The sequence below is a fragment of the Puma concolor genome, chromosome B4, assembly GCF_028749965.1.
Source record: "Puma concolor isolate L17-30 chromosome B4, mPumCon1.1.hap2, whole genome shotgun sequence".
Taxonomy (NCBI): domain Eukaryota; kingdom Metazoa; phylum Chordata; class Mammalia; order Carnivora; family Felidae; genus Puma; species Puma concolor.
Genome location: NC_141673.1, coordinates 5,809,751 through 5,828,938, shown reverse-complemented (window position 1 = coordinate 5,828,938; position 19,188 = coordinate 5,809,751). Strand labels below are relative to the sequence as shown.

The following is a 19,188-nucleotide window of genomic DNA, read 5'->3' as shown; positions in this document are numbered from 1 at the left end:
CTCCCTGGCCCTGACCAGCCACATGCCTGCTGGGCAACCTTGACGTAGTTATTACTCTTCTGCCTCAGTGTATTATTCATCCAAAAGTGAGGTACCAGGTAGGATGATGCCCTTTCTTTGTAGAGCTATTGTGAGGATTGAGTAAGGCATTGCAGTTGGGATCCTGCTTAGTTAAGCATGTGGGTCCAGAGAGATCCCATGGGTTTGGATCCTGGCTCCATTCTTCCCATGGGCATGTTACGTCTTCTCTCTGAGCCTCAGTTTGCTCCTGTGTAAAAGGGATCGAATATTGACAGAGCTCAGTAAGGCAGGGGGTGATCTGGGCTCAACATGGGACCTGGCACAGGATAATCACATCGTATATTCAGCTACTTTTTTTTTTTTTACTTTGAGAGAGAGAGGAGAGGGGGGAGAATCTTAAGCATCTGCACGCTCAGCACGGAGTCCCACATAGGGCTCAATCCGATGACCCTGGGATCACGATCTGAGCCGAAATCAAGAGTCAGACACTCAACTGACGGAGCCACCCAAGTGCTCCTCAGCTCCTATTTTTGTTGTAGCTATTTTATGAATGCATCTAAAGTGCCTGGCACAAAGTAGATACTAAGCTGATGGCAGCCTTAATTGTTATTATTAATATCTCCAAGGATGGCGCCTTTTTTTTTTTTTTTTTTTTTTTTTTTTTTTTTTTTTTTTTTACAATCAGATGTTTAAGAGTTAGGATTTAGTTCTTTGAAATTTGTTTTAAAAGGAAAGATTTTTTTTAAGCGTATAGGTTTGTTTTTTTGATTTCTCTTAAGAAGAAGACGAATTTCACACCTTTCTGAGTGTGCACGATGCAAATGAAGATCTGAGACTCACCGAAGGCCGTTTGGAGCTAATTCTGGGCTCGTTTGACAGCCACGACACTGAAGGGGAAGCATCGAGCTGACAAAGCGGGCTTTCTTTGGTAATGTCCCAACCTCTCCAAATAGTCACTTTCCAGACTAACGTTTGTCAGATTGGTGTTCTAAAGAATAGTTTGTGTTCATTGATCCAGCTCTGTCCCCTTCCTGCTTAGCACTCTTCACTGATTCCTTGCTGTGTCCTGGGTAAAGTCCAGAATTTTGCCTCGTAGGGGAGGCCCACTGTGGTTGTGATCCCAATTGTCCCTCCCAGGCCTGCTTCTACCCACTCTGCCCACCCTGGGCTTCTGAGCAATTGACAACCACCTAGCAGGTGGATTTTCTCACCTCCAAGCATTTGCTTGTGTGAGGGGCTCTTCCTAGGATGCCCTTCTACCCTGGGAACCTATTCATTCTACTCTATTCATCTGTGATACCTATTTCTATGATTATCTCTCTCACCCACCGTTTCAGAGCCCCTCCCTTGCTCCTAGTCAGGGAAAGGAAAACTTAGTGCTGTATCGTCCCCTATGACTTGGTATCACCCCTACTACAGATCCCAAATTATTTGCCTGTATCTTTCCCACACTGGAGGGCAGGACAGGGGGCTGTGTTGGGACGTCTCTGCTCCCAGTCCCCAGCACTTATTAGGGCCAAGGAAAAGGATGGTGGAATCCAAGAATGAATAAACAGAGGTGGCAGGCTGATTCTACTTTAGTGCATCTTAACAACCAAAATGTCTTTTTAGCTTCAAAATGCTTGGTCTTATGAAGAAATACTTTAAAAATAGGAACCTTTAGTCTTCCTCATTTTCGAATACCTATTTCAGTGGCTACAGCAAAGAACATTGCTTTGGGCCATATTTTCCCCTCTTTAAAAGGGTTGTTTATAGCAGAAGGCACCTGTGGAACCTTTTGGAAAGGACCAGGTATCTGACCCGGTAGCCATGCCTTTAATCCAGGCTGTCAAACCCTAGGTGAAATCTGTGTTGGGAATGGTTACGCAGGTAAGGCGGGGGCTTCTTGTACCAAAACTTCTCAGCTAGGACTTTTTGACGCGGGGTGGGGGGGGGGGGGAGAGGGGGTGATGATGAGGGGGCCAAGGTTCTGGATGGCCACTTAGCCTTTTCACCTCTAAACCATGATGGCCTCTGAAATTCTAAAATTGTTTGTATCTACGATTAGAATGATTGGGTTCTAAAGTTCTGAAAACCCCATTTCTAGCATTCTGAGTTCCCAAGAACCTATGGTTCTACCTGCTCATAATTCTAGTTGTTTGGGATTCAGGGTCCTTGGTGTTTTTCTTCTGAGATTAAAAAAAATTGTGGTAAAATATACATAATACTTATCATTTTAACATTTTTTATTTTTATTTTTTTTTTAATTTTTTTTAAATGTTTATTTATTTTTGGGACAGAGAGAGACAGAGCATGAACGGGGGAGGGGCAGAGAGAGAGGGAGACACAGAATCGGAAACAGGCTCCAGGCTCCGAGCCATCAGCCCAGAGCCTGACGCGGGGCTCGAACTCCCGGACCGCGAGATCGTGACCTGGCTGAAGTCGGACGCTCAACCAACTGCGCCACCCAGGCGCCCCTCATTTTAACATTTTTTAAAGAACATGTACAGTTCAGTGGCACTAAGGACATTCACACTGCTGTGCAACCATGACCACCATCTGTTTCCAGAACTTTCTCATTTTGTAAAATTGAAACTCCATACCTATTAGACGATAAATCCCCATATTCCCTTCCCTCCCCCAGCCTCAGGCAGCTACCATTCTACTTTCTGTCTCTATGAATTCGATTAGTCCAGGTACCTCATATAAGTAGAATCACACAGTGTTTGCCCTTTGGTGACTGGCTTATTTCATTGAACATGTCTTCAAGGTTCACGCATGTGTCGGAATGAACATCCTTCCTTTTTAAGGCTGAACAGTATTCTATGGTGTGGATATACCATATTGTATTTATCCGTTCATCTATCAATGGACACTTGAGTTGTCTCCACATTTTGGCTACTGTGAATAATGCTGTTACGAACGTGGGTAAGCAAATATCTCTCTGAGACCCTGATTTCAGTTCTTTGGGGCATATGCCCAGAAGTGGAATTGCTGAACTGTATGCTAGTTCTGTGATCTTTAATTTTTCAGGGAATCGCCATCCTGTTTTCAACAGTGGCTGCTCCATTTTATATTCCCGCCAACAGTGCCCAATGGTTCCCATTTCTCCACATCTTCACCCATACCTGTTGTCCTGTTGTTTTCTGTTGTCTCTGTGTGTGTGTGTGTGTGTGTGTGTGTGTGTGTGTATGTGTGTATTTTGTAATAGCCATCCTAACAGATGTGGTCATTGGCCATTTGTATGTCTTCCTTGGAGAAGTGTTTTTTTCAAGTCCTTTGCCCACATTTTTCTTGCTGTTGAGTTCCAGAGTTCTTTATATGTTCTAGATATCAACCCCTTATCAGAAGTATAATTTGTGGGGTGCCTGGGTGGCTCAGTTGGTGAAGCATCTGACTTTGGCACAGGTCATGTTCTCACAGCTTGTGAGTTCAAGCCCCATGTTGGGCTCTGTGCTGACAGTTCAGAGCCTGGAGCCTGTTCCCTCTCCCTCTTTGCCCCTCCTCTCTTTCTCTCTCTCTCAAAAATAAATAAACATTAAAAAATTTAGAAATATAATTTGCAAATATTCTCCCCCCCCCATTTTGTGGGCTGCCTTTTCACTCTGTTGATGGTGTCCTGTGATATACAGAAGTTTTTAATTTAGAAGTTATTTTTTTTCTTGTTGTCTGTACTTTTTTTTTTTAATGTTTATTTTATTATTTTTGAGACAGAGAGAGACAGAGCATGAACGGGGGAGGGGCAGAGAGAGAGGGAGACACAGAATCGGAAGCAGGCTCCAGGCTCTGAGCCATCAGCCCAGAGCCTGACGCGGGGCTCGAACTCACGGACCGCGAGATCGTGACCTGAGCCGAAGTCGGACGCTTAACCGACTGAGCCACCCAGGCGCCCCATTGTTGTCTGTACTTTTGGTGTTGTATTCAAGAAATCAATTGGCAAATCTAATGTCATGAAGCATTGCCCTGTTTTCTTTTGAGGATTTTGTAATTTTAGCTCTTTTAGGGTTTTGTTGCATTTTGAGTTAATTTTTGTATGTAGTGTAAGGTAAGAGTCCACCTTTGTTCTTTTGCATGAAGATAGCCAGTTTTCCCAGAACCACATGTTGGGAAGACTGTTGTTTCCCCCGATTGAGTGGTCTTGGCACGTGTGTTGAAAATCATTTGACCATATATGTGAAGATTTATTTCTGGGCTGTCTATTCTATTCCATTGATAGATGTCTGTATTTATGTTGGTACCATACCGTTTAATCGCCGTAGCTTTTTAGTCAGTTATGAAATCAGGAAGTGTTTGACTTCCAACTTTGTTTTTCTTTTTCAAGATTATTTTGGCTACTCAGGGTCCCTTGAGATTCCATATGAATTTTAGGATGGGTTTTCTACTTCTGCAAGAAACGTCATTGAGATTTTGGTAGGGATTGCATCCAGTCTGTAGATTGCTTTGGGTAGTATTGATATCTTAACAATATGAAGCTTTCCAATTCATGAACATGGGATGCCTTTTTATCTGTTGGTGACTTCTTAAGTCTCTTTCACCAAATGCTTTGTAGTTTTCAACATACAAATCTTTTTCCTCTGGTTAAGCTAATTCCTAAGTATTTTGTTCTTTTGGATGCTATTGCAAATGGGATTATTTTTGGATTGATTATTAGTGTATAGAAAGACAACTGAGTTTTTGCACCTGGTTTTTGTATCCTGCATCTTTGCTGTGTTCATTTAATTTGTTCTAACGTCTATACTGCTTTTTAAAATTGTCCTCAAAGGCTGTTTACAGTGTCCACAAGATCTTCTCCAAAGCATTGTGCTATTTGAAATAAAGTCATTCAGAGCTCCTCATAACAGGAGAGACCTTGTGAGGACTTAAATATATGGCAATAGTCTTTTTTTGGAGGAATATTTGATTTAAAAAACTCTGGCACGTGTAATACGTGTTGATTGTGACAGAGAGGGGGACGTTCACTTCTCTGCTTATCAATTGTGTGGTTTTGTAACCGCACTGAGCCCGTTTCCAGATCTGTCAAACATGGTGCCCATTTTGTGAGGCTGTTATTGTGAGTGACAAACAGGGATGAGGGGGCTTGTCTCAGGCTCTCAGCAGGTGACAGCTGTGACGTCATTAATGGCTGCCTGACCTGCGGGGGGGGGGGGGGGGGCGATGGAGCTGCTTGGCCAGATCACCTGCTGTGGAACCTGCCGCCAGAGTCATCCCAGCACTTAGATGCTCAGAATATCAGAGGAATCAACCAGTTAAGATTTTCTGCCTGTTTTGTCTTGTTTTTTTTTTTTTAATGTCTTTTTGTTTTTTTATTTTTTTCGTTTACGTCCACGTTAGTTAGCATACAGCGCAACAATGGCTTCACGACTTTGTGTGTCGTCCTTGCCCGGGGGCCGCGCTAACCTTCCCCGTGTCGTTCCAGTTTTAGTGTACGTGCTGCCGAATCGAGCACCTGTTTTGTCTTTTAGTTGGTCTTAACTATGTTTTGGTTTGATTTGGTTCTAGGTCTGCAACAACAGGCAGAGCAACTGAGAGGCCAGGCTGCCCCTGGGGAGAACTAGGAAGTGGTCAAGGGGTGCCCGGCCTCCTGTTGCCTTCTTATTTAATTAAAGTCGTATTTGTGTTAAGGCAATACGCACACACAGTTAGTCACAGTGTGCCGTGAGGCCTACCAGCAGTCTCGATTTCCATTTCCCATATAGATCTGGTGGCTTTTATTGCCAGGTGCCTCTAAGTAACAACTTTTATTGCTATTTTTAATTTTTTAATATATATATATATTTATGCTTATTTAGTTTTGAGAGAGACAGAGACGGAGTGTGAGCGGGGGAGGGGCAGAGAGAAAGGGAGACAGAATCCGAAGCAGGCTCCAGGCTCCGAGCTGTCAGCCCAGAGCCCGATGCCGGGCTCGAACTCACAAACTGTGAGATCATGACCTGAGCCGAAGTCGGACGCTTAACCACTGAGCCACCCAGGCGCCCTCCTTTTTCAATTTTTGATGTTACTTTTTAATTTCTTAAAATTAAAAAATGGCGATTTAGACATAGCCTCTCCACCCGCATACACACATCTCTTCTGTCCTTTTTTAAGTTTATTTACTTATTTTGAGAGAGAGAGCACGTGAGTGGGGGAAGAGCAGAGAGAGAGGGAGAGAGAGAGAATCCCAAGCAGGCTCTGCGCCATCAGCACAGGCCTGGACGTGGGGCTTGAATTCATGAGCTGTGAGATCACGACTTGAGCTGAAATCAAGAGTCGGTCACTTAACTGAGCCACCGAGGCGCCCCTCTTCTGTCCTTTTAATAGCATTTTAAGACAGTTTTAGGTTCACTATTTGCTGTGCAACTTACTGTCTTTCCTAAAGTAGTTAATTGTTTTGTTTTCTTGCTTGTTTTCCTGTGTACCCATCGTGGGTCATCCCCGTGTCCTGCCGAGTTTTAAATGCCCCTCAGCTGAGGAGCGGGCCACGCCAAGCCATTTTCAGGCTCTTTTTCCCTTGAGCCTCTGACGGCTGCCCCGGCCTGGACAGTTGGGCCTGCACACTTCCATCATCCTGGAGTCTCCCTCCGCCTTTCTTCTGTCCTGGAGCCCCTACCTACAGCATCCCGTGGCTTCCCTTTTCTTGCTTTACTCCCTCTTGTTGGGGGAACGCATCCTCTCGTGGCTCTTCCGAGAAGGAGTGCGGCAGACATAAAATTTGGCAAAGCTGCATGTCAGAAAAAGTGCTTATTCCGTCCTCGGTCTTAACTGATAGTTGGCCCAGCTGTAGGATTGCAGGCAGCACACCTTTTCCCCTCAGAATTTGAAAAGCATGACTCCAAAAACTTTCCAAAAAGCTTCCTGTACCCCATTCTTGTTGGGATACCCCATCCTTAGGATATGAGCTGTCTTGTTTCTGGGCGGTGTGCCTTGGGTGTGGGTATTTTCTCATTTATTTTTTCTGGGTACTCAGGCAGCCTTTTATTTTTTTTTTTTAATTTTTTTTTCAACGTTTATTTATTTTTGGGACAGAGAGAGACAGAGCATGAACGGGGGAGGGTCAGAGAGAGAGGGAGACACAGAATCGGAAACAGGCTCCAGGCTCTGAGCCATCAGCCCAGAGCCTGACGCGGGGCTCGAACTCACGGACCGCGAGATCGTGACCTGGCTGAAGTCGGACGCTTAACCGACTGCGCCACCCAGGCGCCCTCAGGCAGCCTTTTAAACTTAAAAGAATTTTGGGGGCGCCTGGGTGGCTCAGTCGGTTGAGCGCCCGGCTTCGGCTCAGGTCATGATCTTACCGTTCGTGGGTTCGAGCCCCGTGTCGGGCTCTGGGCTGACAGCTCGGAGCCTGGAGCTTGCTTTGGATTCCGTGTCTCCCTCTCTCTCTGCCCCTCCCCTGCTTATGCTCTGTCTCTTTCTCTCTCAAAAATAAAAAAAACATTAATTAAAAAAAAAAATATTTATTTTTTTAAATTTTGAGCCAGAGGAAGACACAGAATCTGAAGCAGGCTCCAGGCTCCAAGCTATCAGCACAGAGCCCGCTGCAGGGCTTGAACCCATGAACCGTGAGATCTTGGCCTGAGCCAGAGTCGGACGCTTAACCGACTGAGCCCCCCAGGCGCCCCTTGTGCAGCCTTTTTAATGGAACAAACTTTGTCCTTTAATCTGGGACATTTTCTCATATTATTATATTTTTAAAAACTTCCCGCTTCTCTTTTATCTCTGATGTCTCCCTCTACCACTCATACAACTGATTTTTGTATCTTTTCTCGCCTGGTACTCAGGTCCCTGTCTTTCTGTTTCTGTCTCTGGGAGAGTTTCTCAAATTTATCTTCCCGCTCTGTGCCCAAATTTGAGAAACTCTGCTAAGATTTTCTTTCTTTTGTGAAGAACATCCTGGTAGAATTTCACGGGTGCCCTATCTTCTATTATCTCACCAAGGGCGTTAATTATATACTAAGTCATTTCTCCTGTGTCAGCCCCATTTTCCCCAATTTCCTTTTCTCCGGTCGTTTTGGTCCTAGCTGGGTTCAGCCTGAAGGTTTTCCTCCGAGGTCTGGCGGTCCTGTGTGTTTATGCGTCTGAAAGCTGTGCGTGCAGGGCAGTGGCTTGCCGTGACGGGGACCCGGCCATCTCTTTGGGGGAACCCCTTATGCCCTGTCTTTTTCCCCAGAGAGGGGTTCCCTCTTGGCAAGCCTGGCTCCCGGAATTTGAGAGCTGAGTGGGGAAGGGGCCTGGGCTCTCCAAAGTCCCCACGTTTATGCTTTCGGTGCGTCTTCCTCTGGTTCAGCCCCTACCTTGCTGTCCATCTTCCCTGGGGCCTGATGGTCCCTAAATGAGATTCTTCTGAGGTGTTTATTTTCCCTTGAGACTAAACTCCCTCTTTCTGTGGAGATTGGGAGGGAGGGAGGGGCGGGTGGGCTGAATGCGTGTGTTAAGAGAGAGCCCCAGCCCCACCTGCTCCCACGGGTGCTGGGTCAGACCACACACCTGGGTCTGCATCCCTGAGCTGCCTGGGACTCTGGCCACAGCCGGGTCTGCTTCCTGGGGTCCCCTTCCCTCCCCTCCCCGCCTCTCCCCAACCCCCTCCCAAGACTTTGGTTTCAGTTTTGTCTGCTCAGCCAGGCCAGTCCACTCCTCCGTCCCTCCAACTCCCAAACCTTTGGAGGGTTGTGCCTCTTGGATTCCTTTACTGCTGATTTCATGGGATGTCAGCAGCAAGGGGAGGAACGTGGGCCTTGCAAATGCCCGTGCTGTGCAAGTGCCCGTTTGGTCCTGCCGTCTTACCCTGTGACACCCCCCTGGGGAGCTCCCACCCCAGCCTCGCTCCCGCACCTGCCTGGCAAGTCTCAGCTGAAAGGGCTCGCAGGGTTCAAGACCTGCACGTCACCTCATCGTGGAAGAGAAGGGGTCTCAGGCCTCAGCCCGGGTCTGGTGAGGTTGAGGCAGAGCTGAGGCTGAACCTAGGCCTCCTGGCCTCCAGTCTGGGGCCCTTCCCACGGCCCCGCCCTGGGCCTTGGTGCCCACGGACTCCTGACGTCTGTTGAGTGAACACCACGACTTGTGGAGGCCGCCACGTGATAGGCTGGTCTGCGCCTTAACGACCGTTAGTCCCATTCGCGGTAATTAGCTTAGCCTTCTAGAACATCCTTAGAGGATTGGTTGGGAGGCCTTAGGTGAGCCATTGACCCCTCTGAGCCTCGTCACCTGCCCTACGTGGATGATGACACCTTGTGGGTTCAGTGAATGTGTGTGACGACCTACCTGCCTGTACTAGTCCCGTGCCGGGCAGGTCCCCGGCAGGGTGCCCAGGCTGGTGGGGGATACGAGAGCACCGGCTGAACAGGGCTGGGAGCCCTGGGTGTTGGGGAACCCTCATCCCCCTGCTCTGGTTGGGAGCAAGAGGGTGTTCCTGGCAGGCCTCTTGGAGGAAGCGGCACTTGGGCTGACTGTGTAGGGTGAGTGGGATCGGAGTGGCCTCAGAAGGAAGGGCGAGGAGGGGGTCCTGGGTGGATGGGACAGCAGGAACAAATGTCAGGAGGCCTTCGGCAGCCCAGGGGCGCTCGGGCAGGGCAGGGCAGGGCTGGGGGTGTTGTACAAGGTGAGGTCAGAGCACTGACAGGGCCTGGCCTGGAGGGGGCGCCATAGCCTCAAGCGCCAGGCCTTACTAGCTTGGTCCCCGGCTGAGGCCCGGGCGTTTGCTGAACACCTTTGTGCAAGTGCGTTCTTCCGGGCTGGGACTTCCGGGGAGGTTCCTGTGAGACCTTTCTGGCTGCATTCGCTCTCGTTCTGGGGAGGAAAAACAAGAAACTCTTCGGTTGTCCTTTGCAGTCTCAAGTCACCTGTGCTGTGCAGTAACAGTGGCAACAAGCACTTAGGCTTAGGACTGAATATTCCCGTTTTTAAAACATCTCCCAGGAAAAACAAATGTTTGGAAGTTAAGCATTTTGGTTGTTAGGATGGAACAGAGGAAAAATTGCATTTGTCTTTTCACTATGGGGGCCAGTGCTGAGTTGTGGATCCAGAACCCTCGCAAACGCTGGACCACGCGGGCCGGGCAGGCTGGGGTCCGCCTGAGGGTCCGCGCGGCGCCTGCGGTCCTGGGATGCGTCCTTCCCGCCCTGGGTGTCTCCACACCCAGCTCTGGGCAGGCCGGCCTGCCAGCGTGACCCCAGGCAGGTGACCTGACCTTCCTAGCCTCCTTTTTTCATCCTGACCTTCCCGGCGAACATTTCTGGACCGCGTCGTAGAACACAGTGTTTGCTCCTCCTCACGGCCCTGGAAGGCAGTGGTCGTGCTGTTATCCGGCTTGTATTCATGTGCCTGTAATCTTCTGTATTCTGATGCTTTGACATCTTGGGGCCTTGCTGAGCCCGGAGGGAGGGTCCTCCCAGAGGTAAGCGATTCTAGAGATAGTGAAGGACCCACTTTTGAGCGTGCCTTTCTTTTTCCTTTTTTTTAAAAAATTTTCTTTTAATGTTTATTCATTTTTGAGAGAGAGAGAGAGAGAAAGAGAGAGCATGAGTAGGGGAGGGGCAGAGAGAGAGGGAGACACAGAATGTGAAGTAGGCTCCAGGCTCTGAGCTGTCAGCACAGAGCCCGACGTGGGGCTCAAACCCACAAACTGTGAGATCATGACCTGAGCTGAAATTGGACGCTTAATCGACTGAGCCCCCCAGGCACCCCTGAGCGTGCCTTTCATATACAAACCAACCAACCCACAGCCCCTGCCCACCCCCCACTGCCTCCTTTATAGGCCCTCATGCTCTCAGCCCCCTATCCCCTGACCAGTCACCCTAGGGGCAGCCCCTGTCCCCCAGGGCCTGCCAGAATTGTTCACACTCGCCAATCCTAAACTTGCTTCCCCTGCTTCCCCTGTCTTTTCCCTTGGAAACCACAACAAAGGCTCCAGTCCAGGTTTCTTTTTTACTTCCTCTGCCTCCTGACCGGCCCTGGCTTCCCCGTGTGGCCGGGTGTGGCCCTGAACGCCACCTGTGTCTAGGGATCTGCGAGTATAGACTTCCTTACTCATGACCGTCATTTCCATGTGTGCGTGTCTTACTATACCTGATGAAAACAAACCTTTACACGTCTTCCTACGGTGATTGTTGCAAGAATCCTAAGCATTCTTCTTATAGATGAGGATACTGAGGCTCCAAGAAGTAAGAGTTTTCACCCCAGGCCAGACAGCCAGTAGGTGGAAAAGGGATTCAGGCGTTTTTGGCTCTGCGGCGTGCAGCCCTAACCACTGCGCTTTACTGCCTCTCACCTGGGGAGGTAGGAGCGTCTAGAAGCACTGAATGTAAATTGCCTGTTACACTGCCTAGCACCGGAAAATGCTCACAGCAGGGCAGCAAGAAACAAATTTTGCAGGCACAGCCCATGTGTGTGTTCCTGTGCCTCGGCTCTGGCCACTGGCCCAGGCACGCGTCTGCAGACCTCTCCAGTCAGTTCTGGAGAATTCCCCGTCTCCTCGAATTGCCAGCCCGCGTCCTCCGTGTGTGCTTGGCTGTGTGATTCCATCACCGGCATTAACGTGCCCGAGCTGTGTCGAGACCCACGGGGGGCTCAAAGCTGAGTTGGGGAGCCTGCCCCATCCCGGTGTTGTTCCAGACCGGGCGCCATACCGAGAAGCCTGCTAACGTGAGTCTCCCAGACGTTGGCAAGTGTTTAAACACAGAACTGACAAGGATGCACTAAAAATGCAATCAGAGATCGTTACGCCGTCTCTTTATTCCATCCCCCTCTGCTGTGTTCGGTGAGATGGGAATGGGCGGGAAAAGCCGTAAGTGGGCATTTTCCTGATTGTTGCCGCATTTAGAGCGCACTAAAACTCCGCCGGGCTCAATGCGCCACTCCGGGAATGGCATAGATTACAGACAAGCGTGCACATATCTTGTTGAATTTAACAGATGACGCAGTTTGGAGGCAACACTTTCTGTTCAACGGGATGGGTAAGTGTTAGCGATAAAGAATCGTAACCTTTCGGAAGGAGCGTAATCTTGGAAGCGCAAGAAGCGGCGGTTTTGATGGGTGTCCCTCCGCGAGCCCCAAACGCCGCGCGCACTTGCTCCGTGTGGCTTCTGTACGTGGATGCGTTTCTATTTGGGTATATACGGCAAATGGAAAGTTAAACCAGGATGGTCGTCCGCCGGTGCTCAGCTGATTCGTACCTAAGGGTCTTTTTACCCCCATGACTAGCAAATGCCAGGGTCTTAAATCATCTCCCCGGAGGAAAGGAAGCATTTGGGGAAGATGGTCGAACGTTGTGCAGGATATAAAGGTATGACCGTGTCCCACAGTCCTGGAGGCGGGGGAAATAGGGCTGGTTTCCAGGAGGACTTGGGGCTTCTCAGAGATCGGGTTGGCCCCCGATCTAACCTGCCCCTCGAGGCCACGCTCCGCTTCTCTCAAAGTCCACAGCTTATCGGGCACGTGGCCCCAGAGGCCGGTTTGGCTGCTGATTGGCAGTCTCGAGGTGCAAACCCCGGCCGTCCGCTGTCTCGCTGTGTGACCTCAGGCAGTCGCCTTCCCCTCTCTGAACTTCAGTCGCCTCCTCTGTCCACTAAGCGGTGTGGACTAGTCCCTACTGGGACTGACCTCGTGACTCAGTCTTGTTCCCCAGAGGGTCCCCGACGGTGTCTCACCAGGGTCTAGAACAGGGCTCCTGCTGGATCAGAGCTTGTGGACAGCTGACCAGGGCGTGGGGTGGTGTTACAACAGGCCCCAGGGAAGGAAGCGAGTGTGTGGCTTGATGGGCTTTTGCGATAGGCTGACTGGATTCTTTGCTTCTGTTGGGCTGATGAGGGGAGGTGAGTAGGGAAAAGCACTTGGACCCATCTGTCCCCTCTCTTCACCAGGCCAGCACGGCCGCCCCGACACCTGCCCGGAGGACACCTCCCTCTCGCGGTTCGGGCACCTCTGGCACCTTGTCAGGCTCCGGGGAGGCCCCCCTGCATGCCAGCCCGCTTCTTTGCTGCCAGGAGGGACAGCAGCAGGAAGGGATAAAGGGAAGAGCATTAATTTCCTCTGTGTGCTGACGACTTTGTATTCATCACGTCTTTTTACCCACAAAGCCCCTGCAAATTAATCAGCCCCTAAACGCCCCCCTCCTTCACTGCACAGATAAAGAGGGGGGAGCTGACGCCACGCAAGAAAGCCTGTCATGATTGGCCATTGGGCGTTTTATCCGGTCAGGTTGTAAGAGCTGCAGGATGATGTGACCACCTGAAAGCTAATGCAGCCTCAGGCTGTAACAACAGAGGTAGCAGTTCTGGAACAGAGGAGGGGACTTCTCCACACTCCTCCAGGATGGTCAGGCTGTTCCAGAGCCTTGGTTCTGGCTCCCCTAGCGAGAGAGCAGGTCCATCTGGAGAAGGCAGTGCGCACGATAGTTTGGGGGGCCAGGTCAAGATGAGTTTTGATGAGGCCGAGCCACAGGGTCTGTCACGTGTCCAGCGTCCTCTGTGGTGACGAGTCACTTTATTATTGATTTGTGAAAACTTAGGCAACCTCGCCGAGCCCGGCTTTTCCCAGATGCAAAATGGGGATACCTACGCTTGAGCGTCTGTGAACGTCATACACAGCTGGCGAATTGCCAGGTTCAGGTGGCCATCCAGACAGATGTGTCTGTGGCTGGGCCTCCAGCTCAGAGGGGCACGGCGCCCACTTTGCCGGGAAGGGAGAGCCCGGACGGGATTTGAGGGTATCGTGCAGCCTCTCGTGGCTCCTTTCCCCACCTGGCTTTGTGTACAGGAGCCTTGTCCCCCCATCTCCCACCCACTCTTCCCTGGGAGGGGAGAAGCCTCAGTTCCCTCCTCTGCTGAGGTGGGAGGACGAGGGGAGAGCTGACAGCTTCGTGCTCACTCCCCGATCCCCGGTAGTCGGTAGTTGGGAGATAAATGAAACCGTGCAGTTGGAGTAATTTGTTAATTTGCTTAAGGAACACCCCCAAGTCGGGGACATGACATAAATACGTGAGTCTGGCTCGGGCTCCCCCGGCTGGGGCGACGCCGAGGTGGGACGGTGGGATGGACGGGTGACGTGAAGCGGAAACGTAGAGAATCCGAGCTTGAAGGTGGCAGGCTGCGTCCGCCTCTTGTCCCCCGACTGCAGGGTGGGGAGGGGCTCCGTGAGGGCCCCCAGCTGACTCTGCAGCCTGGTGGCCTTGAAGGAATCAGGAGCCGCTGACCCAGAGGCGTGGGGTCAGCTGGACCGACACCCGGTGTCACCTCCCCTGCTCACCTGCTGTGGGACCTGGGCAGGTTCTTGGCCTCAGAGCCGTAGCTACAAGAGTGTATCTCGGAAGGTTCCGGGGGATCAGAAGGACCAGCCTTTCCCCAGCTGCTCAGGCCCCTGCGAACCTCCTCCCTCCCTGCTGAGCTGGAGCAGGGCCACCGAGGTTCTCTGCTCCCTGTCACCCTGTGGTGCTTCCTTTGCCAGACTTCTACTGGGACCCGCTGGGCACGAGGGGAGTGAGGCCAGCACGTCTACTCCTGTGCTCCTGGGGCTCTCCGGCTTTGGGGAGCAAGCAGATACTCGGCACCCCTGGGCCGGCCCAGCAGGGTGGGTCGTGATAAAAGTAGGTGGGGAGGCAGAGGGCCTGGAGAGCCCATCCCCCCCCGCCTGACTGGTGGCACTGAGGGACAAGGGCCAGGCCTGTTCCCTGCAAGTCTCCAGGGATGCAGCAAGGGCCAGAAGCCAGGTGCCTGCCGGGAGTGGGCAGGACTTCCAGTGAGTGACGTGGGCTGAGTGTAGGGACTGGGGCAAACTGACATCTACTTCCTGCCTAAGGGAGGCACAGATCCGCAGCATTTGACTGGGCCAGGATCATGAAATGTGCAAATCGATTGATCGACTGTTAGAAAACAAAGAATGGCATTTTACTGGGAATTTTTCGAGGTGTGTGTGTGTGTGTGTGTGTGTTTTGGCAACAAATTCAAGTAAAAAAGTTACGCCAAACAACATGTGTCTGTGGGCAGGTCTGGCCTGCAAACTCTGGCCCCGGGAAAGCTGCCTGTGAATATCGTGTGAGTATCCTGTGTTGCGATCTCTGTTCCGTCCCTTCTGAAATCCCAGAACAGTTTTGCGAGGTCGGCATTCTTCTTCCCACCGTACAGGTGAGGAAACTGAGGCACACAGCTGGTTAGTGACAGAGCTGGTCTGTCATTGTCTCGGGGCCTCCCCGAGTTGAGAAACACCGAAGAGGAGAAAACACTCTTTTCTCAAGCTTGTGAAGAATTCTGGGGTGGCTGGTGACAAGTGTGAGCAGATTGTGGTTTTCTGCCAGTTTTCCAGAAAACACTTCTGGCTTCCCCTCTTCCCGGTGGCCTTCGAACGGCCACAGAGCTCAAGGCTAGACAGGATTTGTGTGTCCCAGTTTCCGGGGCGGGGTGGGGATGTGGAGAAGGAAGTTTCTAACCGGGTTCTGGACTGCTCTGTTTCCTCGCGATTAGCACATAATAATTGTAGGTACAGTACCTGAAACATTGTTATTGTTCATTGTGACGGTGATTTATTGTCTGCCATGAGACTCACTCTGCCCCTTCCTCGAGCTCACACAGGCCTGGGCAGACACACTTCTCCCTAAAAGGCCTATGGGAAGTCGGGTCTGACCACAGGTCGACCACGTGTGATCCAACATTGCGGGTGTCCGTTCTCAAGGCAAATAATCCTTAGGATTTGGAGCATTTTTGGAATTGGGTTCATGACAAAACACTCAGACAGCAGAGGACATAGGGTTTCATGTCACAGTCAAGGGTGGGAAGGCCCTGCTGTTCCTGGACTGTGTTCCCCCCTGGGGAGCCAGTCACAGGGAAGGGACTCTGTGGAGCCTGGGCGGGGGGGAGGCACAGAGATCCTTAGCCCCCAGGAAGGGGCATTCCCCAGGCACACCCACCTTGATCAGAGGGGAAACTGAGGCTCAGAGAGGTTAAGTGACTTGCGCAGATGATGGTTGATGGAGCCGGGATTTGAGGCGAGGTCAGCTGGCCCCAAAACTAAGCACTTTACCCTGTGTCTGCTCTTGTGGGGGTCACGGTGACCCGGGATCAGAGAAGATGCACTGTGAGGGAGGGGTCTCCACCAGCCAGACAGTCTTCTCCGTGTGCCAGGAGCCAGGGGGGGTTGAGGACCCCTGGGAGGGTCCCCTTTCTCATCACCTTGGGGCGCCAGGACAGAAGGCCAGAGCCAGAGGCGTGGCCGTGGCCTTCGGTGTGCTGGGACACAGCTCTGTGACCTGGGCTTGTTGGGGCGCTCTCCTGGGCTCTCCCCAAGCAGGTGGAAAGTGTCAGGGGCCACACGGGGCTGGCTCAGAGTCCAGCTCTGCCACCCCCAGGCCACACGTCCTCCACACCACCACACCCGGGTGTCCCCTGCGCCTCAGTTTCTACATCGGCACCGTGGACGTGGTGGGTGCCTGGCGCAATATACGTGCTCCAGCAACCCTCTGGGATCACGTGAGCTAGTCGTTTATGCTGAAGAATTCGGGACAAGTGAAGTGACTCTCTTGCTGACACAGGTGATGGTAAAGCTTAGTGTCCCTGTTGTCGCTGTGGCTCCTTCAGAAACCAGAGTCAGGTCATTTAGAAGTTCCTTCCGATGGCCATGACTGCTTCTCTGTGGAATGGCCATGGAATGTCACCACTTGCCTGCCTGGACACTCCTATCCGAGGCCCCGAGCTGGGCTGCTGTGTTCACGAACCCCTAGTGCTCGCCTGACCCACAGGACCCGCCCCGCCGGGAGGGGCCGTGAGAAGGGCGTGGGCCTCCGGGTTGGTTCACCTTCAGCTTTTCATTTTTCATCCAAATCAGGGCCCACAGGTGCCATCACGACTCTTTCTCCAGGCCCGGCGAGCCCGGCAGCTGAGGCTGGTGGGAGATGGGGAGTCAGGGGCCCCCCCGAGCCTGGGGCCAGGCTGGCTCTGGGGAGCGGTGGGGGCTGGGGGTGGGTGGTGGTTTACTGAGTCTACGGGGTTGTGCTAGTAGGGGGGGCAGCTGCGCTGGAAGCATCTGGGAGGCAGCCCCCACACCTGCTTAGGGCATCTGCCAGGTGGGGCCCCAGAGGAGGACAGGCAGGAGGTATGGCCTGGGCTTCTGTGCAGAGCGAGGCCAGAAGGACCCTGTTACTGGTTCAATGTATGCTATGCACAGCCAGCTTTGTTTTGGTTGTACTTGGACTTCATGGTGGGCCCTGGGACAGTGAGGCTGGGGGAGTAGGCCTGGGGGTCCAGGTCAGGGTCTCCTGTCCGGGGAAAAGTCTCCCAGACACAGAAAAGAGAGGCGGGCAAGTCCTGAGCATGGGGCGAGGCACGCTGCAGCTCAGAGGCCTGGAGGAAGCTGTGCGGGCCCCGCCCGCGGCCTGGGGTCTGGTGGCCTGTCCCCTAGCGGCCGCCTGGGCGGACGGGCTGCGGGGATGATGATGGGGCTGATCCGAGGGCACCCGCTGGGAGCGGGCGGCAGGAGCTGCTCTGCCCGGGATGCCGGTGGCCGTCGTCTGTCCCTGCCCGCTGCCCCCCCTCCCCCGGGGCCTTGTTGTGGCTTTCAGAAGGCCGACAGCGATGTGCTGCGTGTCTGTCTGCGTCCGCCTCTGCAGGGAGCCTGCCCTACGAGTACAAGATCGTGATTGCTGGCAACCACGAGCTGACCTTTGACCAGGAGTTCATGGCTGACCTCATCAAGCAGGACTTCTACTACTTCCCGTCCGTGTCGAAGCTGAAGCCAGAGAACTACGAGAACGTGCAGTCCCTCCTGACCAACTGCATCTACCTGCAGGACTCGGAGGTCACCGTGCGGGGCTTCCGGATCTACGGCTCCCCGTGGTGAGTGCGCCGGGCGCCTTCCCGACCTCGGCTGGGGGCGCTGGAGGAGCTGAGGCTGAACACGCGGAGGGAGGTGGGGCGCGGACAAGCACCGGGGAGCCCCGGATCCCTGCTGGGCACTGCATCTGGGCTCTCCCCTCACCCGCTGTGTGACCCCTGGCAGGTCACGGCTGCTCTCTGAGCCTCGGTTTCCCCGTATCTAACTGGCAAGTAGTCATATCAGCTGTGTCCTCCGTGTGGTACTGTCTCACATACAGGTGGGTAACTGTTATCAACCCCGTTTTCCAGGTGAGAGTGTGAGGCACAGAGAGGGTGAGGACCTTGCCAGGTGTCACACAGCTAGGAGGGGGCAAAGCTGGCACTCCGGTTCCAGAACCCATGCTTTCAACCATCATTCTATATGCCAGGAGCCTCCCTATCGCCATGTCCCCTGACAAGAGGCATAGGTGAGGGGGGACGATTGATCAGCCAGGCCGAGGAAAGGCAGCCGGAATTTTCGTGGAAGGCCAGAGACCTGGTGTACTGTGTCGTTTTAATCACAAGTCCACATCAGACCCTTACCCTCTGCTGGGCATGCAGAACAATCAGGCCTCATCCCTGTCTTGGTGGGGATCAAGGTGAGAACAAGTTGTGACTCTTCTGTGTGTGGTCTGTGGGTCCATCAGGGCCCTGGTGATAATGATGGTGATGATGGTCATGTTGATGATGGTGGTGATGATGACGATGGTGGTGATGGTGATGATGGTGATGATGGTGATGGTGGTGATGATGGTAATGAAGGTGATGGTGATGATGGTGATGATGGTGATGGTCATGTTGATGATGGTGGCGATGATGGTGATGGTGGTGATGATGGTGATGGTGGTGCTGATGATGGTGATGATGGTGGTGATGATGATGGTCATGTTGATGATGGTGGCGATGATGGTGATGGTGGTGATGATGGTGATGATGGTGATGGTGATGGTGATGATGGTGGTGATGATGGTAATGAAGGTGATGGTGATGATGATGATGATGATGGTGATGGTAATGGTGATGATGGTGGTGATGATGGTGATGAAGGTGATGGTGGTGATGATGGTGATGGTGGTGATGATGGTCATGTTGATGATGGTGGTGATGATGACGATGGTGGTGATGGTGATGATGGTGATGGTGATGATGGTGGTGATGATGGTGCTGCTGATGTTGATGATGGTGGTGATGATGGTCATGTTGATGATGGTGGTGATGATGGTGATGGTGGTGATGATGGTAATGAAGGTGATGGTGATGATGGTGATGATGATGGTGATGGTGATGGATGGTGATGGTGATGATGGTGGTGATGATGGTCATGTTGATGATGGTGGTGATGATGGTGATGGTGGTGCTGCTGATGGTGATGATGGTC

The 19,188-nt window shown here is 52.2% G+C and overlaps 1 protein-coding gene and 1 pseudogene across 1 annotated transcript in view; one reads left to right on the top strand and one right to left on the bottom strand.

Moving 5' to 3' along the window:
* The window catches only part of MPPED1 (metallophosphoesterase domain containing 1), a 76,360-nt gene that overhangs the window by 34,165 nt on the left and 23,007 nt on the right, over positions 1–19,188 (top strand). Inside the window, exon 4 of the mRNA XM_086712081.1 lies at positions 17,567–17,792. Coding sequence (XP_086568207.1) covers positions 17,567–17,792 — 226 coding nt within the window. The remainder of the gene's footprint in view (positions 1–17,566; positions 17,793–19,188) is intronic.
* Positions 5,346–5,446, bottom strand: LOC112863953 (U6 spliceosomal RNA; annotated as a pseudogene).